This window comes from Pinus tabuliformis, chromosome 4_2, assembly GCF_031772625.1.
Source record: "Pinus tabuliformis cultivar Carrire ecotype Pingquan chromosome 4_2, CPIR1, whole genome shotgun sequence".
In the NCBI taxonomy this organism is placed as follows: domain Eukaryota; kingdom Viridiplantae; phylum Streptophyta; class Pinopsida; order Pinales; family Pinaceae; genus Pinus; species Pinus tabuliformis.
The window spans coordinates 476,731,204-476,759,052 of record NC_142304.1 but is presented as its reverse complement, the minus strand read 5'-3'; the positions used below and the strand labels follow the sequence as shown (position 1 = coordinate 476,759,052).

The following is a 27,849-nucleotide window of genomic DNA, read 5'->3' as shown; positions in this document are numbered from 1 at the left end:
CTAATTCACAATGTTGATGTAGAGTAACCTCTGTTGTTGTCATCTCAACCAATGACTCATCTTCCAATTTATCCATATATTGGAAGTAGATAAAGGATAAGTAGAAGCGATTATAGTGGATTATTATTATTATTGACTACATCCTTGAAGGAAATTGGCTTTGAAGTTGAAGAAACCCTAGGTCCAACTGCTTCTCCCCATAATCACAATATCAAATGGATAGTTGAATATTTGCATAAGCTACAACCAGACATTAGAGATTGACATTCCAATTGTTTACAATAAAAAAATGAGACATTGTTGGTCTATAGGAACTTGTAAAACCTCCAATTATTACCTCAAATCTACCATTGAATCATATGAATTCACCCACAAAAGTATGTCATTCCCAATCATGGATGTTATCATCTTTTAAAATCTTTCCTTATAACAATGGTTTCAACAAATACTTGTTGAGCATCAAACACTTTACATTCAAGTGTTTTGGCAAACACTTGTTGGGCAATCATATTCTAAAACACTTGACACTCAAGTGAAGCAAGCATTTTGTCAATAGTTGGCAAGCTACCTCAAACTCTTCGGTATCCAAAAACATCAAATACTTGGCATGTACCTAGAATGTCATATCACAAGACCACCACCACAACAAGGCACATGCTCGAACAAATGCAAATGACACTGCCATTGACTACCAAGTTATGGCCATTGATAAATCTCTGTTCTTAACTAGCCAAAAAAAACAACTACTTGCTTGTTTTGAAGATGACAAATATGTTTAAAATGTTGTGATTGCATATAATCTCTATTCTTTAGGATTTGCTATAGATTTAGAATTGCTTTATACTTATCAATAATTAGGTGCTAGTATAACACTCCCAAATCTATCAATTTCTCCAAAGAAAAACATTGCTTCGATTCATAGTGATGAGACAACCTTTGATTCTCATTAGTTTCACTCAAATACTATGATTCTATCATTAGTTTGGAAACTTAATATCAATTTCCAAGATGCACAATTCTTATAAATAGAGAATTATTCTATGTTTATATAATATTTCACCACAAATACAAATTTAGAAGACTAAAACAATACTCTGGGCAGGGATCTACTCACCGGCCTAATATGTTGGGCCTAACTCCAAGTTGAGGAAATTCGACCCGTGCCCTTCCAACGAACAAAGTACTTAACAATAATAACTTGAACAAATAAACTATCCCCCAGACCTCATTATATAATAATATATATATTTATTTAACCTTAAGTTTTTTTTTCCAAATACTTTTAAAATTTATTAATATAAATTAATGTATAAAATTTAAATCTACTACTTTTAATATAAAACTAATTAAATATTTAACAAAATTAACAGTAACTAATTAAACTAACGCACGCTTCAAACAACTTTCACTATGATGTCAAGTGAATTTTTAAACTAACGCACGCTTCAAACAACTTTCACTATGATGTCAAATGAATTTTTAAAACTGTACAACCATGGTAAACTCCAACTACCTCCCAAAAAAATTCTTGGTTATAACCTGGGTAGAACTTTGAATTCTGACTTGGGCTAATTTCTGTGTACTTACCACCTACTCCTTGAATGCCAAAATTTTCCAACGCCTTATTTTCACCGAGATCTTAGGCGTATCTATGTGAAAGCAATGTCCTCTCACAGCACCAACACTGTTAGTCATTAGTTGGGACTAAATACTTTCTTAATCTAAAGCAATGCAGAATTAAATACTAATTTGAAGAAGTCTAAGTCCCTTTCAACATAATTTTTTTTAAATTGTTTTGAAGGGCGGTTGTTTGGTATCCAAGCCTCTGTTGGATGCATGGTCGTGTTTAGCGTGTGGAAATTTCCGAAAGGTTTCATATCACTATCATCCTTTCTAACTTTGGGCAGTTCTGGGCTCTGATAGGTTGATCAAATCCGTTCACTGTTATGCGCAAGACTTGGCGCAATTTCATACAACTCAGAGTACAGTTTTGTTTAAACTCTCGTCGGACATTGGTTGTCTCGCTTGGCTGGCTGTGTATATTCTTAAATTATCAGACAAGTAAGCAGATTGGCCAGTTGGATACTATGATGTGCCAAGTTTTCATATTACCTGGACTAGTGTTTCACGAGGATAGATGATGAATTTCATAATACCCATCAATGGTTATAGGGTAGAATGTGAGTTCTGAGCAGCGGAAGGAGAGCCTATTTTAATTTTAATTATGTTGGAAAGGTGCAGCAGAGCTCTGGTGGAATGGAGTGCCGAGGAGAACAAGATTTTCGAGAATGCATTGGCCATCTACGACAAGGACACGCCTGATCGATGGCACAATGTGTCTTCCATGGTTGGAGGGAAGAGCCCAGAGGAAGTGAAGAGACATTATGAGATTCTGTTAGAGGATTTAAACTGCATTGAGGCTGGAAAAGTGCCAATTCCCAACTATATATTTGATATTGCAACAGATGATGAAGTCCCTGTTCATCACCAAAATGAGGGAGGAGAAGGGCAGGTCACTGCATCTGGAAGCAGCAATAATATTGTTTGGACTGATGAGGAACAAAGGTATTTAATGTTCTCTCACTCTCTCTATCTGTGTATTATGTCGTTTACAGTTCCTTTTTTATTGGTATGTGATACAGTACACCTTAAGACCCTTCCTTCTCGGTGTCTGAAATTTGCTAGAACTATGGTTCTGAGAGGCTTTCTTTCTTGGAGTATAATTGTACTATTTTGGGTCTGGCTCAAAATACTTTTTGTTTGTGGGTTTCAAATTGTTTTTCGTTTCACTACCTTGCAATAGCCAAGCAATGTCCACTCAATACCCAAAAGCCCTTCCACTTCCGCACACAAAATAGGCGTAATTGCCAAATTTGGATCAGCAAGGGACATACAGTTGGTTCTATTCCGTTGAAGGAATTCAAACTGATCAGTAATGAAACAAACTACAACAGGATCTCTACCTTGTGGGCCAAGCGGCCTCCTCTTGACCAAATAAGCCAACGATGAGGTGATGCAGGACTTGCAGGCATTCTCATAACCTTTTTCTTTTCTCAATTCAACTCATAATTTCTTGTCTGTTTAAGTCTTAGGGAGTGCTGGTCGGATATTTTGCTCATTGTTGGCTAAGGTATAAAGGGTGTGCTCAAGAAGAACTGTATAATTTCATTGTCGAAACAAGTTGTTACTAAATAGACGATGTAATAGAAGATATGAGATGTCAATTTCAACACCACTAAAGTTTGGAACAGTGCATCAAAAGAAAGTGGAGAGGAAAGATCTCAATTGCAAAGTGAGTTGAGATCTGGCTCAGGGTTTATCATCAAATGAAAGCGTTGAAAAGATACAAAGGTGGAAAAAGGTCTGGAACTTGTACTCAAGGTTAGAGCTCGAGAACCATTTAAGGAGTCTAAAATACAGAGAGATCTTGGGTTGGCTAATAACCTTCAAACATACTTTGAATATTGAAGGGATTGGAGATATCCAACTAGTATTGTTTTCGATGTCTAAACTCAAGTGCCGCACACTCTTGTGGTTTGTGAATGTTTAAGGTAGAGAAAATTGGACGGAAAAGGAGTGGTGAGAAGAGGAAGCAGGTTTCTGAAAAAGATCAAGGTATAGTGTTGCCATCAAACTGAGTGTTGATTTTTGCATAGTTCTCCAAACTGTAATTGATTCTTATGATTATTTCTTAGATTAATTTTATCTCACATTCATTGATCATCATAAATCAATTATACAAAGAACTTCAACATTAAAACAATATGCCAGAAGATATTAAAGAGACAGCCACACAAGAACACAATATTTTACCTCGGGAAAACCCACATGGAGAAAAACCCAGCAACCTTTTCAATAGAGAATTCTTTAATTCAAAAGAGATACATCTTAGTCAACAACTAGGTCAAACCTGGTCAATGGTCCATCCTCCTAGTCAAGTCATTTAGCTGGCCCATGAAACTTGCTCTGGACAGTAAATACGTTCACCAAGAGTCCAAGTCAAACTGTCTGCAACAGAGGTCTGTGTTCTACAAGAGTTCAGACTTGATTACAGAGATAACACAGGGAATTCGGCTTCAGAATCTCAGTCATTTCCACAGAAATAACAACAGGATCCTTGGTCCTTTCCACAGAGATAAACCAGTTACAGAGATAGATATTACAGCTTGAATCCATCCATCTTCCTTGTCTCATTCGCATGCCTCAGAGAGAAGATTACAGCTCAGAAATTCAAAGTTACTTCCACAGATCCAAATCGCCTTTTGAGGGAGGACGAATCACACTTATTTATACAAATTTTGCTGGCCAAATGGGTGGCTTTGAGGGCTGAGCTGACTTGATCATTTGAAGGGGTCGACTTGACTAGGAGGAGGCCGACTTGGCTCATTTTGTAGGCAAAAATTCTATTTGAAAATTCAAATTATTTTCTTATAAAAAGAAGCATGAAGAACATGCTCACAAATACATTAATGACTCAAATATACATTATGAAGACTGAACATAGTTACATAAATTCAACACTGAGCAGCAAGTTTATAGAGAGTTCTAGAATCTTAACCAGGGGGATGGAAACGAGGATAGAAGTGTGAAATAATGTGGAGAATATTTTCAATCTTGCCATCTTACTAAAGGAGAGCCCATATAAATTGTCAATTGACCAATGACCATGAATATCATAAATAAGCTTTTATACAACTTTCAAGATTAGGTGCAACTTCTTAACCCGCTTTATATTCGAACAAGCCTTTTCTAAGGACTCGAGATTTAAGCTAAATTTGTTTAATCAAGAAAAATTAGAGGAGCTTCTATTGAATTCACCTAAGGAGAGACGTGGTGGATCTTGAGTTTAAGAGGTTATGGTGGATGAAAATGAATGTTTCCAAGTGGATCTTTCCAAGGTTTAGTTCCCTATTTTCAAGAAGATTGAGGACAAGGAAATCATTGTGAAGGTTTTGAAGGGAAAGGGTTCCCATATTCTATTACGAAAGGAAGGGGAAGGGTTTTCATGATTTGTTATAGTTGTAGATTAAATGGCCTTGGGAGTACATTTTGGACCAGAATAGACAACATAATGGAGCAAGAACAAATATAATGCAACTACACATAAGGAAGCCCGACTTGATGAGGAAGACCATATTGAATGTTCCTAAGGATGGAGAGATTGTGATGTTCAAAATATTTGAACCTAGTAGAGCCAAGCAACACAATGACATGAGAGAAGTTCATACTAAATGTAGAGTAGGTATTCTCTGTGATATAGATGAAGATTTTACACTTTTATTTAACCCCTTTGAATCCAACCAAGATGCCATTTTTCATCCTTAAAAACTTGCGCGGTTGCAAGGTGGTGATGAAATTAATCACTACATTGGTGCTTAGTTGCATTCATGATTCAACATAAGTTCCAAAGTTGATAAGGTATGGTGTGAATATGGATTAAGAGTGATTTCCATATAAGCTTGGGAAGATCTTGGCGGTATGGCATTATGCATCATGAGAGAGCCAATGTATACTTCTTTGGGATTGATGAAAAGCCAACTAGTTGGTTTTTATGAAGAAAGAGAAGGACGATAAAGTTCTTCATGCAAAGAAATTTGTCAAGGAGTCTAAGGCGCCATTTTCTTTTGGTAGAGAAGCATGGAAAACACAAGTTTGATGGTTTGAGGATGTTGAGTAGAGGATGAATGTAGCAACCTAGATTACATGAAATAAGTCAACTCAAAGAAGAAAAGCACCGCATTATTGGTCATGAAGTTATCGTTCACCTTTAGGAGGAGCGGTTTCTAAGGACATTAAAGACTTTGGACCATGTCATACGAACATGTCAACATTGATGCAACATGGGTTGTTGAAGTATAATCTATAGATGAGACAAAGCTTTAAAACTTATTTCCATGTTGCTAGAAGAATTCTAACTAGAGAAGGGGTTTGAACACTTCATACCTATTACCCACCAAAAGTAGGTGACCCCATATGAGAAATTTTCTCCTAGTTATCTCTTCAACCGGTAGCCAACAACCCCTGACAACCACTGATGTAGCCCATATATTGTGCCATTTGATCTCCGCTTCCTACATCAGTCATATGTCTCCTCGCCCATCTGTCGAGAGCATATGTTAGAAGGTGGGCAATCCAACCCAAAAGGTATGTTTTTCATTATGCAATCAGGTGCTTATGCTTGTTTTTCTTAGGCATCTTGGGCATGGATTATTGGGTGGCTTGGAAGAAGGAAGGGCTTTGACTGTGGAAATTGGCAGCTCAGGGATGAATTTCCTTAAATAAAATCTCATTTTTAACAATTCTGGAGTGACTTTCTAAAAATAGAAAGTCACGTCTAACATCTCAAGTATGACTTTCCAAAAATAGTAAATCACCTTGCTTCAATTGGTAAATAATTTAACTTATCATTAATCAATCCTAATAGTTCAATCTCGACTTAATCATCAATACTATTAATATTATTATTATTATCCTTTATGATACTATGATATTATTATTAAAAGGAATTACAAGTCACCTTACTTTCATCACCCTAATCACTTCGCACCTCTTTCCTTGATGACTCACACGGCACTACGTAACTCTCTCTTTCTCTTAATGATATGTTACACTCTCTCTTACGCACTCATTAAAGACATGGCATATTTCTCTGACATTCATTAAAGGCATGTCATAAGAGATTCCTCTTACGCTCTCTTTAATGCATATGTTACACTCTCCTTAACTAATACTTGTGTTCCTCTCCTAATGGCATAAGTTACAAAGGTATGCATACCTCTCCTTAATGGCATAAGTTACTAAGGCATGCATTTCTTTCCTTAATGGCATGAGTTACACTCCCCTAAATGGCATATGTTAATCTTCCTCAAGGCATGCGTATTGATCCTCCTTTTTGGCAAGAATTCGTTGCTCCTACTATATATGTGTCTCATGTGTTCTCACCTAACTACTACCACTTGTGCATTGTGAAAGAAGAATTCGAACTTGAGAGAGAGAGTTGGAGAGACTTAAAGAAGATTGTGAGAGAGAGAGACTTGGAGAGTAAGAGCAGAACTTGGTGAACCAAGGTTGATTCAGTGCTTTAGTGTTGATTTAGCTGAAGGGAAGGTTGATTCAGTGTTTGCATTTGCTTCTTCTACCAGTGATCTTCATGCTACAACTTGTTTAGATTTGGGTGAACTTACTTATTATCTTGATCTCTCATTGTACTCTGTATCTCTGCTAAACAATTAATATCTAATAGAAGAAGAATCTGGTTGGGTTTTTCCCTTGTGGATTTTGCCTTGGTCATTGGACCTAAATTCTTTGTGTCTCATTTTGTTCTTGGTTGTCTTCTATTGTTCATTTGGTTTATGTTCTGTCTACAATTGCTTAACTAATATTGTAGCAGAAAGAAGTTTTTTGGAATAAGTAATTGTTTCAACATAGAAAATCAGAATTTCAACATAATCTATAGATGAGACAAAGCTTTAAAACGTATTTCCACGTTGCTAGAAGACTTCTAACTAGAGAAAGGAGTTTTAACACTTTGTACCTATTGCCCACCAAAAGTGGGTGACCCCATAAGAGAAATTTTCTCCTAGTTATCTCTTCAGCCAGTAGCCAACAACCCCTGACAACCATTGATGTAGCCGATATATTGTGCCATTTGATCTCCGCTCCTTGCATCAGTCATATGTCTCCTTGCCCATCTGTCGAGAGCATATGTTAGAAGGTGGGCAATCCAACCCAAAAGGTATGTTTTTCATTATGCAATCGGGTGCTTATGCTTGTTTTTCTTGGGCATTTTGGGCATGGATTATTGGGTGACTTGGAAGAAGGAAGGGCTTTGACTGTGGTTTTGTTCCCTCACCTTAAATGGGGGGTTAATCCTCAATCCTAGTCTTGTGGGATCTCCCCTATTGACCTATGGTTTTAAGAAGGGCACTACTTGGGAAACCCCGATTTTGGTAGCGTGGTCCCATTTTCTTGTTCCATAATTTCATTCCCCTCTGCACATTACAAGCCCTATTTCATCATTCTCCTTCTTTGGGCCCACATGACCACTGAGTCCACAAGGCATTGACACACCCCTTTCCCTTGTCCACATATCTAGGTTGGGACTGGAAATGTTACCCCAAAGGTCGATGCAACTAAAAGAAAGATAAAAGCATATCATGGCCACAAGCAAGAAACAAAGGGAAAAGAATATTATAAAATGCAAAAGATGGCCGAGACATTAATTAACACGTGGGCAAAAGCCAAAACATGAGCTCTACCCCTTATCATGGCCATCACCCTGGTTCCTAGGGCCCCATGAGTGCCCCCACATCATTAAGGAACCCATGCACGTCCCAACCCTTGGTGGGCGATGAACTGCCCCACCTTAAGGGGGTAATAATGACTTTACATCATACACAACATGCTCTCATTTCTTAGAGCCTCGAGCAGTAATACAAAGAAAAATCGAGAAAAGACAAAATGCAGATAAAGGAGGGTGGAAAAACAAAGGCAGGGGTAACTCATGTATCCATGATTTCTCTTTCCTACATCTATATACCCAACAAGTGGACATCCCTCATCATTGCTATCCTTGAGCCCATGGCATTTGACCTTGAGACCCCTGTGTCCCAATCCATTCATCATCATTCATGTGACACCTATCAATTAAAAGATGTACCGGGGATCTGTCCTTCCCCTTAGGAGTTGAGAACAACTAATAGGGCTATTTATTAACCACTCCTACCTAAGGAGGTAACACTACTTCGAGATCAAAGCCCCAAATTTGGAAGGGAAGCTCCATATGAAGTCTCAATTTTCTCTTGGTTAACAAGCTTACTTCACTTAGATGCATTAATGAATTATTGTAGTTGATAGTGAGGATGCAACAGTCAACATTATATGTAATTGACAGGTGGTTTCATTATGGGCTAGGCAACTTAATTGGGCCAAAGTCCACCAGATGATCATATTGACACCCCCACGTGAAGTGTTGAGAGCCATGGGGCTCTCACTATGTGCAAAGCATCATTTCGCGCCATGGGCACCTTCAATGCCCTCAACAGTCTGCTCATTACCTGAAATTATTCATGAGATGATGCACTTCGACTAGTGTGCCCTAGCCGGCTTAGCATTTACCACGTGGTGTGGTAGTTGATCCAAGGCCCAGAGTGTTGAAAAGTGTAACTAGGTTCGGTCTTCATAATGACATGTAATTATGATTTTATGTAATATATGAAAAGAAGAAAGATAAAATTATTGTAATGCTTGCATCATCAGTTTCATGAGCAAGAGATTTTATTTTTTAGTTGAGGCTCCCATTGAGAGCCCTTAGGGATATTGTCATCCAGTCATAAAAAGTCTAAAGAGTCATTGTCATGTAATGAAGGCATGTTACACATAGTAAAGAGTCATACTTATCTTTGTCCAAGACCTTGTCACTAGCCCTCCCTCAAGTCAACCTACAATGAAGGAATAATTCTGGAAGATGAAGTCAGCCTACTCTAGAGATCATGTCGGCCTTAATGGTGGACATGGATAGAAGAAGCCTCTACATCAACGAAGCACGAAGGAAGGATAGCAAAGATCATTGTGGACTGTTTTGGGCTAGTTTACCCTATCACGTGTGAAGGTAGTAGATTCGAAGTTGTCAAGAGGAGGTCGAAGGATTGCAACCACATTGAGGTGATCTTGTTTGTATGGAAGACTTCGCTAGAAGAAGCTGAGTAGAAGTGTAATGAGTATCTCCCTTAAGGAGACTATTCAAGGAGTGAAAGTCATCTAGGGTTTCTATTGTAGGGTTGCAAACCTACAAGAAGAGGCCGAGAATCTGAAGGAAGCCAAGAAGAGGAAGAGGAAGAGCAACGTTGAAGAGGAGGTTAGTGACTTGGTCTTGGGAGAACTCTAGAGTCAAGGGTCTTTGTCATGGTCTTGGTATTCGTCAATTGAAGGTTCTATAAGAAGAATTTCGTTTGGGTTTTCCTCTTAAAGAGTGAGAGTTTTTGGCCCTGGTTGACAAGCCTATATACTGTGTCTCTTGTCTCTTTATTGTTCATGATTTGGTAATTGCCTTGATGAAAAGAACACAATAATAACTCAAGAAAAGAAGATCGTAATGAAGAAGCAAAAAGACTATCACAAGTAATTATCATAAAGAGAGAAATCACCTAACTATTGATGCACTAGATTTCTCAACATGGTATCAGAGCTAAGGTGCTAAAGTCAAGAAGGGGCATCTAATCAAGGAGGCTCACAAGGATCAATAAAGGGATGAAAGCGAGACAAAGAATACCAAAGTGAAAGTTCAAGATCTACTTCATATTGAAACCCTAGATCAAAGAAATCCACTTCAGCAAGAGTCTTGGAATCATCATCAAGGAGGAAGTAGAGAGAAAGTCGAAACCCTAGAAGCATTTCTAAACTGCACTCATTCACCATGGAAGAAGTCAAAGTATCTTGAAGGCTAGAAGGCTAAAGGTATTGTCATCAAAAGGTTCCAAGGCAGTCTCCCCCTCATTGGAGCAAGGACCTCCTTATCCTTAAAGAAGGTCATCCAAAAAGCATTAAGAAAGAAGGTCATCCAAAAAGCATTAAGACATCTTCATCAATCATCTTCAACAAAGGGATCAAGCTGAATATTCTATCTTCACTTGACTAGTAAGTATCTTTTTTTCTAGAAACTAATAAAATGACTTCATATTGCAAGGATATCTATAAGTTGGTTGGGTCATCAAACTTCCTTGCATGGAAAAGGAGGATAGACATAGTCCTCGAAGTAAATGAAGTAATTGATCATATCCATAGAAATGTCTCCATACCATCTGAATATCAAGCACTATTTGAATGCATGGAAAGGGATCTAAGAGCTCAAGAGATTCTTATGAAATCTGTCAAAGATCCCCTCATTCCCTATATAGCAGAGTTGGAGACATCAAAAGAGATATATGATAAGTTGGTAGAACTATTTTCTGAAAGTACGATAAGAAAGACCATATCTCTTAGATATGATCTATACAAATTGAAGGTATCAAAGGATGAAGGGATATCTACATGTCTCTCAAACACATTTCAAATAAGAATTCAACTGCAAGATCTAGGAGAGATGATATCTGATAAAGAAATGATCTCTGTTGTTCTAAATGCATTAACTGATGAACAAGGTAACCTCGTATCTAATACTCATAAGGAAAAGGAAGCTATCCCATTCAACAACTTGTGGCTTCTATGTAAGAAAGAAGAAGACATGTTGAAGGGAGAAAGTAATAAAGAACCAAGTGAAAGGGGTCAAACATTTACTAAAAGAAAATGAAAGTTTGGTAAATTTGGTCCTCAAAAGAAAAAGAAGAACATGGCTAAGGGGCAGTGCTATGGATGTCAAGAATATGGGCACTATAGAAGAGATTGTCCCAAACTTAAAAGGGACAATAACAAGAGAAACAAGGAAGAAGCTCATATTACTGAAGAAGTGGAAGAACCTGAGACGAAGAAGCCTAAGAAGGAGGAAGTGAGAGATCTCTATTATGACTGAGAGAATCTCCTTCACTAAAAGTACTCTTTTGTTGTGTAAATTATAGATAGGAGGCATTATAAAAAAAAAGATAGGATGCATCATATTAGAGTATGGCCTCATGATAGAAGCATGCTCGTGACATAGGCAACATGATGTCTGGAACAAAATCTATGGTAGTCAACTATGTAGGATATAGCTCTTGGAAACCTCATTTAAAGCTCAAGTGATACTTATGGAAAAAGGAAGAAGTCATCTAGGACAAGACTCATCATACATCAGGCAAAAGGTAACATTTGTAGGATAGGATATACAAGATCCTCAAGATTCTCTGACAAAATCTTCATTGTGAGGTTCACTGATCGTGAGGGGAAGCAAGTGTTTCATCAAGAATTCCAAACTTGTGGAATTCATGGGATGATGGTGTGATGACATAACAGAGAAGCATATCAAGGGAATGAAGCTTCTTCATTCAAAGGAATCTGCTACAGGAAGTCTGGATGACACAATGAAAAGATGAGGTATGTATGCTTAGTTTTGATATTATGGAAGTCATGTGACATGGTTGCAGGTAACATGAACTAATGCTCTATCTTAAGAGCATGATCAAAAGAAAAAGGATCTCCTCCCTCGATAGGATGCATGAATGCATGGGTCACATATTTACTATATGAAATCAACATAATATGTCCTCATATGAAGTATGAGGTGGTTGACTACAATTGAGGAACTCTGATTGGAAGCTCCTTGGAATGAAATATGTGAAGAAAGGAAGGAAGAGATCGTGGAATATGCAACAATGGTAGAGGTAGTCAACATCTGAAAGACCAAGAAGATTTGACTATGATATCTCCCTGAAAGATATGAAGACTCTGATGGAAGTCTAATGGAGACCCTTGACAATGCATATCTTTAGGAGATGTGTCAACATGTATGCGGGATGCTGATGCCTATAGGAAGATGTCATGATGAAAGGCCATCACAAAGGTAGTTGTGGTTTAAGTGTTCATCTCTCATTTTTGAACAAGTACCTGGATGGGCTTATGCAGAACTGCCAAAAGAAGAACTGTGGATGTCTTCCCCGAGGATCATGTAGAAGGATGTAAGATCCTTCTGAAGAAGATAGTATGAAGAAGGCAACATGACATGAAGCAAGGGCCAAGGCTAGATGTAGACTGATGGATCACTTTCTGATGAAAGGAATGATAACATGACTGACTCATGGATGAAAGTGATGGATGGTTTGTGATGAAGAAGTTCCAAAAGATGAAGACTCCATATTGAAAAGGGAATTCATGGCATCGAAGGAAGGAGTTCTTCAAGCGGTTGGTTGTCCCATCATCTCCACCTGAGGAGTTGTTGTAGGTCCCTAATTAAGAGGGAGCCTGGAAACAAGTTTCTTACTTGGAAGAAACTTGTAAATTCCTAAGCCAAGAGGGAGCTTAGGTACATTCCTTCTGTAGGAATGAGTAAATTCCTTTATTGGAATAAATATGTCCTCCCTAACGAAGAGGGAGAGATAGACACATCATTCTTGTCTTCACCTAGGAAGACATAATGGAGGATTGGGTAATCATTTAGCATTCGATGCTCTTTGAGGAAGAGATAGGGCATCCAAGATAAGAGTAGTCATAGAGGACCAATATTCTTTGAGCACTAGGAATCCAAGATAAGAATAGTCCTGATGGAATACACCCTGAGAACTCGGGTGGAGTATGTTAAGGGAGAGACAATGATGAGTGTCTATAAATCATTGGTCTCGCTAGCATTGAGCTCAGAACTTGTGGAGAGATAGAGCTGTTAGTTAAGGCCTTGCTATGTGACAATGCTGGTTGATATGATGCTACACAAATGGGTTACCAATCCGATTCTTCTTATGAGAAATTCTTCAAATTGAGAATGACCAAACACCATTATGAATACCTCCCTAGTTAAGAGGGAGTGTTGAAAAGTGTAACTAGGTTCGGTCTTCATAATGACATGTAATTATGATTTTATGTAATAGATGAAAAGAAGAAAGGTAAAATTATTGTAATGCTTGCATCATGGGTTTCATGAGCAAGAGATTTTATTTTTTAGTTGAGGCTCCCATTGAGAGCCCTTAGGGATATTGTCATCAAGTCATAAAAAGTCTAAAGAGTCATTGTCATGTAATGAAGGCATGTTACACATAGTAAAGAGTCATACTTGTCTTTGTAAGTAACCCTCCAAGACCTTGTCACTAGCCCTCCCTCAAGTCGGCCTACAACAAAGGAATAATTCTAGAAGATGAAGTTGACCTACTCTGGAGATCACGTCGGCCTAATGGACATGGACCAATGACTATATATACCCATGCTTGGCCTCATTTGGAGGCAATCAATTTTGTGAAGCAAGTCTCTCATATAAGTGCACAAAACATACTAGAAGAAGCCTCTACATCAATGAAGCAAGAAGGATAGCGAAGATCATTGTGGACTATTTTGGGCTAGTTTACCCTATCACGTACGAAGGTAGCAGATTCGAAGTTGTCAAGAGGAGGTCGAAGGATTGCAGCCACATTGAAGTGATCTTGTTTGGGTGGAAGACTTCGCTAGAAGAAGCCAAGTAGAAGTGTAATGAGTCTCTCTCTTAAGGAGATTATTCAAGGAGAGAAAGTCATCTAGGGTTTCTATTGTAGGGTCGCAGACCTACAAGAAGAGGCCGAGAATCTGAAGGAAGCCGAGAAGAGGAAGAGGAAGAGCAATGTTGAAGAAGAGGTTAGTGACATGATCTTGGGAGGACACTAGAGTTAGGGGTCTTTGTCATGGTCTTGGTATTCATCAATTGAAGGTTCTATAAGAAGAATTTCGTTTGGGTTTTCCTCTCAAAGAGTGAGAGGTTTTGGCGCTGGTTGACAAGCCTATATACTGTGTTTCTTGTCTCTTTATTGTTCACGATTTGGTAATTGTCTTGATGAAAAGAACACAATAATAACTCAAGAAAAGAAGATCATAATCAAGAAGGAAAAAGACGATCACAAGCAATTATCATAGGGAGAGAAATCGCCTAACTACTGATGCCCTAGATTTCTCAACACAAAGGAGGTTTACCCTTTGAAGACGTGGGAGGGCAAGAACCATCTTTAGAGCCCTCAATATTGGAGCATTATTGACTATTCTATCACTAGGAGACCCATGAGATTAGTTTTTGTGCCCCAAACACAAATTGGGGCCCACATGATGATTTACATGGAGATTAAGGGGTCATCCCCTCGTTCGATATTTATGTAATATGGAGCCCTCACACATTTTGGCATGAAGAGGACTCAACGTTGCCTTCCAACGACCTTACCTTAGCTTGCCGTCATCATTTCAACTTGCATTTGGATGGCTAATTCATATTCTTGTAAAGCTACGTGGTCAGCTTGTGGCCAAGGGATGTATCTTTCCCCTTTTTATAATGTTAAGGGCTAGTAGGCATAATTCGACCTAGTTAGAAACATATAAATAGGAGAGAGATCATTTCTAATCTCTTGTCATCATTTCTTGGGAATTTCGGCCTCTTTGGAAAATTCAAACTTGTTCTTGGATTGGCGATTGGAGTATCTTGGATGCATTTCGATATTTGGAGCTGAATTTTGATCTTCTTTTGGAGCCATCTCTTGATTGTGGATGGATATATTACATGGCATCTTGTAAGTGCCTTTTGTTGAATTTTTTTCTCTTGAAGTAATGTTTGATGTATGGAATTGTTGCAACTAGATTAATTCTACATTGTGCCCTAACTTTGTCAAGATAAATTTTGAAAGCTATTTGGTTGGCAATTGCATATGTTACTCATAATATGACATGTGATGAATGTTCCTAGTGGTGAAATATTGTTTTTCTCCATAAAACTCCATAAGTCTTGAGTAGATAATTGTTGAGGGTTGGTACCTAGAGCACCAATTCTTGACCTCCTTAAGGACACTTCTGGCTAATCTAAAGCATCTCAGACTCTATATGACCAAAGGACAAGGCATTGGTCCAAGCCTTTGGTGATCAAACTCAATTTCTTTCCATAATTTTCCTCTCTTAAAATTTGGTCCCCTAAAGTAGGACGACTAGGCTAGGGCATAGAGCGAATTGAATTGGAGAAGGATTTGGTGAATTCTGGGAGCATAGACACCAAGCTTAGGATCTTATCTCCTAGTCCTCAAAGCTTGGTGAGCATCCCATAGGTTTTCATCTATAAAATCTCTTGCCCTAGGTTTGCCCTAAGAGGGAAACCTTAGCTTGTAGTTCCTCAACTTGGGGACTTCCTTGAGGGCTGTATGAGCTTAGTACTTGGTAAAGTAAATCACAAGAAGCCATTTCTCCTCCTTGCCTTGATCTTGGAAGTGCCTCTATCCATGATTATCAATAAAACCCTAGATCTTGCGCAAGTCATTTATAGGTCTCTTAGAGGGAGAAAAGCATCTTTAGAAGCATTACTTCGTCACCTTAAGCTTCCCTTGAGAGGTTCTACCACATCACCTAGCACCATAAACCCTAGAATATCTATCAAAGGTGATTATCCATCTTACTAGGACTCCTCCCATTGGTGAAAGTCTGTAAAGAGCAGTGAAGATTGACTGTGGTGACAGTGGGCCATTGTCCTATTGTTATCACTTAGTCTAGCTCCTTGTCCTATAGGATTTCCCTCTGCAGGACCTGCTAGAATTTTGTACTAATAGTACCTATTACCACTCATTTCAATGGGGGTGCATATGGTCATGTTAATTTTTGATAACAACATTGTAAGTCCAAAGGATGCAAATTGAAGCCTTATAGGCCATGTGAGATTATGTATTATGGTGTCCTAGGCCTATTATGGTTGGCCATGGTCGGTCCCTTTGGTTCCCGCTCTTAGCTCCTTTCATTCTGGATGGGATTGGAGGACTTGGAGTGGATCTCATTGGGACTCATGGTTTAAAGGAGCCTTTGGTTATGTGTAGAAATTTTGCAACCGCTTAATGAACAATTCTGAAAACTAGTTTCTATTCAGAAGACACATTTCTCCACTAATTTGCAACGAAATAGAACAAAAATAAACCACAATCACACAGTAGCAAAACACAATATTTTTTCTAGGGAACCCAATTGGGAAAACCCTCTGCTTGCTTGATTGAAAACCCTCAGCTTGATAGAAGAATGAGCAATAGATCTCTTACATACAACATTCTCCATGCTTATTCTAAGCTGAAACAGTCTTGCATTTAACCATGATCCTACTTCCTAAATTTGTGCGCACTAGGAGCCCCTAGTTTCTAGCACATGGGCTGCTCCTATTATTTAGGGAGTCTCCCTAAATTCTTGTGCACTTCCCAAGGAATTATTTCTCCTACAAATCTGCGCACAAGCTCCTCTTAGACGCTCTTCCTTTCACAAGCTTACACACAAATCTTGTGCATACAATTACAAATTGTGCCTTCATTCCTCCTTTTAAGCAAATGGAATGGCTAAATCTGGCAAGTTCTATTTTTGGAAAGTTGAATTGGTGATTGAGTTGTTAATTGAATTGAAGTGGCTCATGCAACTTGTCCCAAGTCTCGATCTAGAATTAGAGACTTGTCACTTGTTATTTTCCCAAATTAACTCGCACTAGAAGACAATAACTAAGCCTTCCACATTTGCGCATTAGCTGAACTGCTTCATCACTCGTCCTAATTCTTAGGAAACTCGAGCATGCTAAGGAAGAACTCGTTGATGTCTCTTTGACTAAGGCACAAGTCAAAGAAACCCTTTCTCGCTACCATTTTCAACACTCCCTCTTAGTGAGGAAGGGATTCTGTACAACTCCCAACTTATCTTTGAAATGAACAAAACTGCTTCTTTCCAATGCCTTGGTCAAGATATCTGTTGTTTGCTCCCCTATTGGAATGTATGGTAGCTTCACTATCCCTTTCTGCACACAATCTTTGAGATGATGATACCTGATCTCGATATGCTTTGAGCAATCATGAAACATTGGGTTCTCAGAGAGCTTGATGCAACTCTGATTATCATAGTGTATCACGGTAGGCTCCATCTTCTGTTTGAAAATTCCCACATGCAACTTCCTCATCCAAATAACCTCACATGCTACCAGACTGGTAGCCATGTACTTGGCCTCTACTGAACTGAGTGCAACTGATCTTTGCTTCCTGCTATACCAGGAAACAACTGCTGACCCAATGTTGAAGACGCCACCTGAAGTACTCTTCCTGTCTATGGAGCACCCTACCTAATCTGCATTTGTGAAGCCTTCAAGCCTCACTCCATCAACTTTTCTGTACCACAATCCATAATCCACTGTCCCTTCGAGATATCTCAACTCATGTTTCGCAGTAGCCCAGTGAACTTTGGTCGGTTCCACCATGAAATAACTCGGCTGGTTGACTGTAAAACAAATATCAGGTCATGTGTTGACCAAGTACGTCAACCACTCGATGAGCTGCCTATATAATGTAGCATTCACTCACTTCGTTGTGCTAGCATCCACCTTCCTCTAATTTGTGATTAGAGGCGTGGCCTGGGCCTACAATCTTGCATATGAAATCTATGGAGAATCTCTGTAGTGTACTTCCCCTGTCCCACGAAGATCTCACCATTACCCTGCCAAACGTCCAAGCCAAGGAAATAGTGCATAAGCCCCATATCCTTCATCTCAAACTCCCTTGCAAGGTCCTCCTTACAATCCCGGCTCAAGCTTTTTACCCCAGTGAATATAAGGTCGTCATCATAGAGCACTAGAATGAGCGGAAGCCCTCCAACCATGATGTAGTATAGGTTGGCATCCGCCTCACTCTTAGTGAAGCCCAATCCTTGAAGATAACTGTCAATACGAGTGTACCATGCTCTTAGAGCCTGCTTGAGCACATAAAGGGCTCTCTTCAGCTTGCACACACGTGTGTCTCTGCCGAATTGCTCGAACCTCTCTGGCTGTTCCATATAAATCTCCTCCTCAACCACTCCATTTAGGAATGTTGTCTTCATGTCCATCTGGTGGATCTTCCACCCCATTTGTGTTGCAAGTGTTAGAATAGTCCTGATGGATGAATACCATGCTATTAGGGCAAAGGTCTCATCATAGTTTGTGCCCTCAATCTATGAGAAGCCCTTGGCCACAAACTTGGCCTTGTACTTCTCTACACTCCCATCTGTGCCATGCTTCACCTTGTACACCCATCTCGATCCAACTACTGATTTGCCCCTAGGTCGTGGCACAATCTCCCATACATTGTTCTTCATGATGGAGGAATATTCCTCCACCCTGGCATCCAGCCAAACTTGTTGAGAAGTTGCCTCCTCGTAAGAAGAAGGCTTAGTGTCCAGTTCCACCAACTCTGTCATCAGTACCATATAACCTATGTACCTCTATGGTTGTTTACTCTGCCTGAACATGGTGCTAGGAGCTTCAACATGCTCCTGGGCCTCTTGAGTCAACCTCCTAGTCCACTTGGCTTTCTTCCTCCCTATGCCAGGAGTCTCTAATTGAGTAGTTTCCTGCTCTCATCCTGGTCTCTTCTCCTCATCATTCTGCTCTGCAACCTACTGTGGATCTTGCTGTGCGAGCCTTTTTCCACTTATCTGAGACTCTGTCTGTGATCTTGCCTGAGGCTCCTCCTTAGAAGCGAGTAGCTCCTCCATTTGAGGTACTACTGTTTGCTCTCTCTCTAGAGACTCACTCAAAGCTTTGTCCTACTCAAACCTCACATCCTGCCTCAACACTGTTTTCTTGAGCCCTGGTAAATGCATGCTGTATGCCTGAGTTGTCTCACTATATCCCACAAAAATACCCTTTTTTGCTGTGGGCTCTAGCTTCTTCTTGCTATCTTTAGACACCTAGCATTAAACTCTTGTTCCAAAGATCCGGAAGTGTGAAACATCAAGCTTCTTGCCTATGAAAGCCTCCTCTGGTGTAAATCGTCTAAGACCCTGTGTGGACTCCTATTTTGCAAAAACACTGCGGTGTTGCACGCCTCTGCCCACAAGAACATAGGCAGTCCTTGATCATGCAACATGGCCCTAACTGCTCCAACAATTTTGTCGTTCTCTCTCAACCACCCCATTTTGTTGAGGGTTATGGGGCGCAATCAACTCTCTCCTAACGCACCCTTTCGCATACAACTCCTTGAAGGCATTAGAGACATATTATCCCCCATTGTCACTTCTCACTAACTTGATCTTCTTCCTTGTCTAGTTTTCTACCAAGGCCTTAATCTCTAAGAACTTGATTAAAGCCTCATCTTTCTTTTTCATAAAGAATATCCAAATTTTATGAGAATAATCATCAATGAAAGTAACATAATACCTGTGTCTCATAAGAGAAGGAGAAGAGAAAGGTCCATATACATTTGAATGCACTAGCTCCAAAATACCTTTGGCTCTGTTGTCTCGGCCCTGAAAAGAAGTCTTGGCATACTTGCCAAGCGTGCATCCCTTGCACACTCCATTCTTGTCAAAGCTGCATGTTGGTAATCCTGTGGATATCTGCTGAAGAATCTTCAGCGCCCCATGATGCAAGTGTCCCATGCGCCTATGCCAAAGTTCTCCAATATTACTATTCTTCTCACAACTTGTCTTGCTGCTCAAGGCTGCACAAGTCTTTACTTACAACTTGTACAGGTTCCTCATCCTCACACCTATCTGCTTCACTGTTCTAGAAGCTAGGTGCTTGAGATATGCCTTACCTTTGCTGAATATGACATCATATCCCTTGTCCTCAAGGGTAGCTACTGAAATCAAGTTGTTCTTCAGCCCTGGAACATAGAGAACATCCTTGAGATGGAGAGAGTTCACATACTCCCTCTCAAAGCTGACAATACTATCTCCCTTGGTCTCGTACTTGCCATTATCTCTAAGCTTGATATGAACTTGCATGTCCTTCTCCTCCAGTTGGCTGAATACTCCATGTTCCCAATCATATGGAAAGAAGCTCTTGAATCAATATACCACGTGCTACTGCCTATCGAGCTTTCCATGCAAGCTATCAATGAGAAGTATTTCTAAAACTGAGAAGCAAACCCATTAGCAACATGATCCTTACCTGATCCCTTCTTTCGCTTTGGACACTTAGTAGCATAGTGCCCAAACTCATGGCAATGGAAGCACTTGATCTTGCTCAAATCCTTCTTCTTCTTGTCACCCTTTTGACTGGACTCGCCCTTCCCTTTGCCTTTCTTGCTCTTGGCCTTACCTGCAAGAGCAAAATTCTCCTCATTCGGTCTCGATTGATCTCCCTTCTATGGTTCCTCTTCGGATCTCTTCTTGTATGCAGTCAGTCCAAAACTTTTCCCAATCGAGAAATTTCTCTCTCCCACTAACTACGTCCTGGAACCCTTTCCAAGAATTGTGTAGTCCAAGTAAGGCAAGGCTCATAACGTCATGATCAGATACAACTTCACCCACACCACCTAGTTCATCTCGTAACTGAGTGAACCTAGTAAGATATGTGATAATGGGCTCACCTTGTTTCATCCGAATACTCCTCAACTTCTCCTTAAGAGCAATCTTCTTGGTATCACTGGTACTCTGGTATAACTTTAAGATGACATATAACATCTCAAATGTTGTCTTCTCCTCATGGATATGAGGAACTGTATGATCTTTGACCCCTTTTAGAATAATCCTCCTAGCCTTTGTTGAAATATGTAACTAGGTTCGGTCTTCATAATGACATATGTAATCATAATTTTATGTATTTGATGTAATGAGAAAAATAAATTTATTATTATTGATCTTCAGGCATGGGTTTCATGCTCAAGGAAAATTTATTTTTAGGTCAAGCTCCCATTGTGAGCTCCTAAGATTGGTCGTTAAGTCATAAAGTCAATTAAGTCTTTGTCATGTATGAGAGACCCTTCTTGGGCATGTTATATTTTTGTTTGAGTTATTGTAAGAGTCAAAAGACCTTCCAAGACCAATTCCAAGTGCTACTAGCATGCCGGCCTTCAAATGAAGCAATCAGCCTACACCACGATGACATGTCGGCCTAGGATCAAGACAAGTCGGCTTACAAGCATGGGAAGGAAGCCTATATATAGGGCACTCGGCCTCATTCAAGGAGATAGATCTCATACACCAAGAAGTTCGATAAAAGAAGGAGCATCAATAAGCGAGAAAGAGGAAGATAAAAGGAAGGAGCATCAATAAGCGAGAAAGAGGAAGATAAAAGAAAGAGAAGAAGATCAAGTTTTTGGGCTGAAGTTTTTCACACGTGCGAAGAATATTGGGCATCATTGGTTGCAGTAGAAGCTGAAGTATGAAAGTCATCTAAGGAGGCTGAAAACAAGTGAAAGTCAAGCAATCTAGTATGCTGATTTGCTATGGAAAAAGCTTCTATCCAAGCGAAGAAGAGAAAAGGGTAAAACCTCCATCTTTCTCCCACACGTGCAGAAACTAGGGTTTCTGTAGTGACCGAAAATTGCAGACAAAAATTGCAGGGGTTGAAAAGAAGGTCAAAGAAGCAACTGTCACTGGAAGTAAGTTTGACTAAAGAGAAGACTCATCAAGGAGTAGCATAGACTTGGTCTTGGAGGAGTTTTGGTCAAGGGTCTAGGACTTGGAATTCGTCAATTAAAGATTCTATAAGAAGAAGAATTCGATGGGTTTTCCTCTCAAGTTTGGAGAGGTTTTGGCCCTGGCGGATAGCCTATATCTTGTGTCCTTTGTGTCATTGTTATTTATGTTTTGATATCTATTTGATTAAGAGAACACAATAATAATCAAGCTAAAGAAGAATCTACTCAAGAAAAGTAAAAAGCATTCACAAGCAATTATCATAAGTATCGAGAAATCACCTATACTGCTGCCCCTAGATTTCTCAACATGGTATTAGAGCTAAGGTGACAAGTCAAGGAAGGGCAGCTCAATAAAGGACACTAAAGCAATCAAGGGCATCAAAGCATCAAGAAGATCCTTTCATCTCCAAGGCATTTCGAAGGAAGTATCAATACCCTAGCTTGCTCAAGGAAAGAGTCTACACTTGAAGCATTTTTGGAACCTCGCTCAAATCTTCATCTCAAGAAAGAAGACCTCAATAGATCCTACCTCTACAAAAATTCAAGAAGACCTACAAGCGAAGCATCTTGAAGTCTACTCATCCAAGGGAAGCTAGAATAAAGGAGTTGTTATCATCATCGAAGATTCAAGGTGATCTCCCTCTCTTTGGGTCAAGGATCATTTTGAAGGAAGACATCTTCTTCAAGAAGAAATCTTCTATAACCACATCATCAAAGATCAAGAAGGCAACAAATTGAAGATATTGTCATCAAGGAGTATCTTCTCAAGTAAGTAATTTTATGTCTACATCTGAATCAGTCAAAATGTCTTTTTGCAAGGAGAGCAACAAGTTGGTTGGGTCAGTTAACTTTCTAGCATGGAAGAAGAGGACTGATTTGATCCTCATAGAAAATGAAGTTGTGGAACATGTTAAGGGCTCAATAACTAAACCTCCAAAGGAAGAAGCTCAAGCACTTGCAAAATACATGAAAGGGGAAGTAAGGGCTCAAAGGATTCTCATTGAGTCCATCAAGGATCCCCTCATACCCTATGTATCAAAGTTGGAAATGACTAAAGAGATATATGACAAGCTGGTGGAACTATTCTCCGTGAGTACTGCTGGAGAAGTAATATCACTAAGACAAGAACTCTACAAAATGAAGATATCCAAGGAAGAAGGAATAACCTCATATTTTATGAGGGTGTCAGAAATAAGAGACCAACTCCAAGAGTTGGGAGAAATAATGTTTGATAGGGAAATGACTACCATAGTGCTCAATGCACTACCAGAGGAATGGGGCAACTTCACATCAAGCATCTATGGAAAGAAGGAAGCTACTCCGTTCAAGGAACTATGGTCATTATGCAAAATTGAGGAAACTAGGCTGAAGGCAAAACTTGATGTAGGATCAAGTGAACAAGCACAAGCATTTGCTACCATGACTAAAAGAAAAGGGAAGTCTGGGAAGGTTGGTCCTCAGAAAAAGAAGAAGAATATGGCCAAGGTTCAATGTTATGGCTGTCATGAGTATGGGCACTATAAAAGAGATTGTCCAAAATTCAAGAAGGACAACAACAAAAGAGGAAGGGAAGAAGCCCATATCATTGAAGAAGTGGAAGAAGCTGAAAAGAAGAAGTCCAAAAAGGAAGAAGTAAGAGATCTCTACTATGATTGAGATGATCTTCTTCACCTAGTTCTTTTCAAGTCTTTGTTATTTAGTTCTTGTATAACTATCATGATAGGAATCATTGGAGGCTCCATAGGATCGTCATGTTAGGAGATGGCATCATAAGAAGCATACAATATGAAGCAAGAGCTCGGGACATCATAAGAAGCTTGCAAAAGAGCTGAAGTAGAAGTCTATGGCAGTCACCTATAGTGAAAAGGAGCTCTTGGTAACCTCATTAGAAGCATAAGTAGTACTTATGGATAGAAGAAAGTCATCTAGTATAGAGCTCGTCATACATCATTCAAGAGGAGCATTTGCAGGATGAGGATGATCAATATCCTCCATTGAATCTTCAAAGGAAGATTCACCTATTGAAAGAAGCAAGTGTCTTGCCGGGAATTCCACCTTGTGAGGGATTCATGGGATGATGGTATGATGACTAAGAAATGAAGCAGGTTAAGATGATTGAAGAACCTTCAATCAAGGAAGTTGCTGAAGGAATATGACCAAAAGGAAGAGATGAGGTATGTATGCTTAAATTTGATAAAATTGAGTCATGTCATATAGTTGTAGATAGCATGGATAAATTCTCTACCTCATGAGCATGATCAAGAGAAAGGGATCGCCTCCTTTAAAAGGATGCATGAAGTCATGGTTCACATATTGACTAAGATGAAATCAACATATTAAGTCCTCATATGCTAAGTTGCATGAAACACCGAAATGTTTCGGAGTTTCTGAAATGGGTACGTTTAGAAACGTCACCTCCCAAAAATGGAAACGTCGGCCGAAACGTCAGCGGAAACGTGATATATATATATATATATATATATATATATATATATATATATATAAAGAAATAAGTGAATAACAAATTATCTTGCCAGAAAAAAGGGAATAAGACCCATATATGACAATTTAAAAGGAAAAAGAAGTCTTATATTAACTCTAATATATGATTACATGATGGTCGAGTTTCGGCCAAGTTTTGGAGTTTCGGGTATGGGTACGGCCCAAAACGCCGGGTTCTTTGAAGTTTCATGCAACATAGCTCATATGGAATATGAGGTGGTTGACAAAAATAAAGGAACTATGGATGGAAGTTCTTGGGATGCAATATGTGAAGAAAGTAAGGAGAAATTGTGAAAGATGCAACTATGGTCACATAGAAAAGGAAATCAACATCTGATGACTAAAAGGATTGACCGTGACATCTCCATGAAAAAGGTATGAAGACTTTGATGAAGTTTGAAAAAGAAGGAGACCCTTGACATTGTATATCTTGGAGATGTGTCAATATGTATGCAGGATGTTGATGTGACAACAAGCAGATGTCATGATGAAAAGACCATCACAAAGGTAAGTTTGATTTAATGTTCATTCTTGATTTTTGAACAATATCTGGATGGGCTAATGCAGGGCTACCAAAGGAAGAGTTGTAGATGTCATCTACAACTGATACTCATGTGGTAGGATGAAAGATCCTGAAGGAAACATGATGTGAAGAAGGTAGCAAGGTATGAAGGAAGGCCATATATGGACTAATGGATCACTTTTTGATGAAAAGAAGGATGAGATGACTGCCATAATTCATAAATGAAAGTGATGGATGGTCGATGCCCTATAAAGAAGTCCCAAAAGATGTAGGCTCCATAACAAAGAAGAAATTCATGACATCGAAAGAGGAAGTCCTACAAGTAGCTGGTTGTCCCATGGTCTCCACCTAGAGAGCTGCTGGAAGCAAGTCCCTGGTTAAAGGGAAGCTTGGTCAAGTCCCTGGTTAAAAGGGAGCTTGGGTACATTCCTTTTAGAGGAGCGGGTACATTCCTTCACAAGAATGGGTATATCCTCTCTGGTTAAGAGGGAGAGATAGACACATCATTCTTGTCTTCATTCGGGAAGAAAGAATGGAGGATTGGGTAAGCATTCGGCATCCGATATTCTTTGAGGATGTGGTAGGGCATCCAAGATAAGAGTAGTCGTAGAGGACCTATAGTCTTTGAGGACTGGGAATCCAAGATAAGAATAGTCCTAGTACAACATACTCTGAGAGAACCCGAGTGGGGTATGTTCCGAGAGAGATAATGATGATGGTGTCTATCAATCATTGGTCTCGCCAACATTGTGCTTTGATCTTGTGGAGAGATAGAGCTGTTAGTCAAGGCCTTGCTATGTGACAATGCTGGATGATATGATGCTAAACAAATGGGTTACCAATCCGACTCTTCTTATGAGAATTCTTCAGATTGAGAATGTCCAAGTACCTTGTATGGATTATGAATACCTCCCTAGTTAAGAGGGAGTGTTGAAATATGTAACTAGGTTCGGTCTTCATAATGACATATGTAATCATGATTTTATGTATTTGATGTAATGAGAAAAGTAATTTTATTATTATTGATCTTGAGGCATGGGTTTCATTCTCAAGGAAAATCTATTTTTAGGTCAAGTTCCCATTGTGAGCTCCTAGGATTGGTCATTAAGTCATAAAGTCAATTGAGTCTTTATCATGTATGAGAGACCCTTCTTGGGCATGTAACACATTTATTTGAGTTACTGTAAGAGTCAAAAGACCCTCCAAGACCAAGTCCAAGTGCTACTAGCATGTCGGCCGTCAAATGAAGCAATTAACCTACACCGAGATGATATGTCAGCCTAGGATCAAGACAAGTCGTCTTACAAGCATGGGAAGGAAACCTATATATAGGGCACTTGGCCTCATTCAAGGAGACAAATCTCATACACCAAGAAGTTTGATAAAAGGAGCATCAATAAGCGAGAAAGAGGAAGATAAAAGGAAGAGAAGAAGATCAATTTTTGGGAAGTTTTTGGGCTGAAGTTCCTCACAGGTGCGAAGAATATTGGGCAGCATTTGTTGCAGTAGAAGCCGAAGTATGACAATCATCTAAGGAGGCCGAAAAACAAGTGAAAGTTAAGCAATTTAGCAAGCTGAGTTGCTATGGAAAAATCCTCTATCCAAGCAAAAAAGAGAAAAGGGTAAGACCCCCATCTTTCTCCCACACGTGCAGAAAATAGGGTTTTTGCAGTGACCGAAAATTGCAGGGGTTGAAAAAGAGGTCAAAGAAGCAACTGTCACTGGAAGGAAGTTTGACTAAAGAGAGGACTCATCAAGGAGTAGCATAGATTTTGTCTTAGAGGAGTTTTGGTCAAGGGTCTAAGACTTGGAATTCGTCAATTGAAGATTCTATAAGAAGAAGAATTCGGTGGGTGTTCCTCTCAAGTTTGGAGAGGTTTTGGCCCTGGATGATAGCCTATATCTTGTGTCCTTTGTCTCATTGTTATTTATATTTTTATATCTGTTTGATGAAGAGAACACAATAATAATCAAGCTAAAGAAAAATCTAATCTAGAAAAGTAAAAAGCATTCACAAGCAGTTATCATATGTATTGAGAAATCACCTATGCTGCTGCCCCTAGATTTCTCAACAGCCTTGATGTCATTCTTAGTGTGCTAGGCCAATTGTTGGGGAGGTGGTGCTATCGCCTGCTTGATAAACTCACCAACCCCATTATCCCGCAACACAATTGTGATCCTCCCTTTCCAAGAGATGAAATTTGATGCTCCCCCTAAATAATGATCAAATCTCAATCCTTGACACGCGATTCTCCAAATCCAAGGAATTGATCTTCAAAATTTTGATCTCTGTTCTCCAACAATAAAGTGATCTCTTTCATGCTGGTGTTTATTTTGTTCATTGCTTTGATACCATGTAGAAATTCCTCGAAATTCTGCGACTGCGTAATGAACAATTATGAAAACTAGTTTTTATTCATAAGACACATAATTTCTCCACTAATTTGCAGTGAAATAGAACAAAAATAAATCATAGTCACAATAGCAAAACACAAAATTTTGCCTAGGGAACCCAACTGGGAAAATCGTTTGCTTGATTGAGAATTTATTGATAGAAGAATGAAAACAATAAATCTCTTATAGTACAATATTGTGTCACTCGAGAATACAACCTTCTCCCTGCTTATTCTAAGCCGAAACACTCTTGCACATAACCTTGATCCTGCTTCCTAAATTTGTGCGCACTAGGAACCCCTATTTTCTAGCACATGGGATGCTCCTATTATTTAGGGAGTCTCCCTAAATTCTTGTGCACTTCCCAAGGAATTCTTTCTCCTACAAATTTGCAGCGGCGCACAAGCTCCTCTTGGATGCTTTTCCTCTCACAAGCTCACACACAAATCTTGTGCATACAAT

General features: G+C 39.3%; 1 protein-coding gene across 1 annotated transcript in view; it reads left to right on the top strand.

Annotated features, from left to right (window-relative positions):
• Nucleotides 1-1,819: 1,819 nt before the first annotated feature.
• LOC149170017 (protein RADIALIS-like 3) overlaps nucleotides 1,820-27,849 on the top strand; it is a 199,031-nt gene continuing 173,001 nt past the window's right edge. Inside the window, exon 1 of the mRNA XM_089427208.1 lies at nucleotides 1,820-2,565. Coding sequence (XP_089283334.1) covers nucleotides 2,225-2,565 — 341 coding nt within the window. The 5' untranslated portion in view covers nucleotides 1,820-2,224. The remainder of the gene's footprint in view (nucleotides 2,566-27,849) is intronic.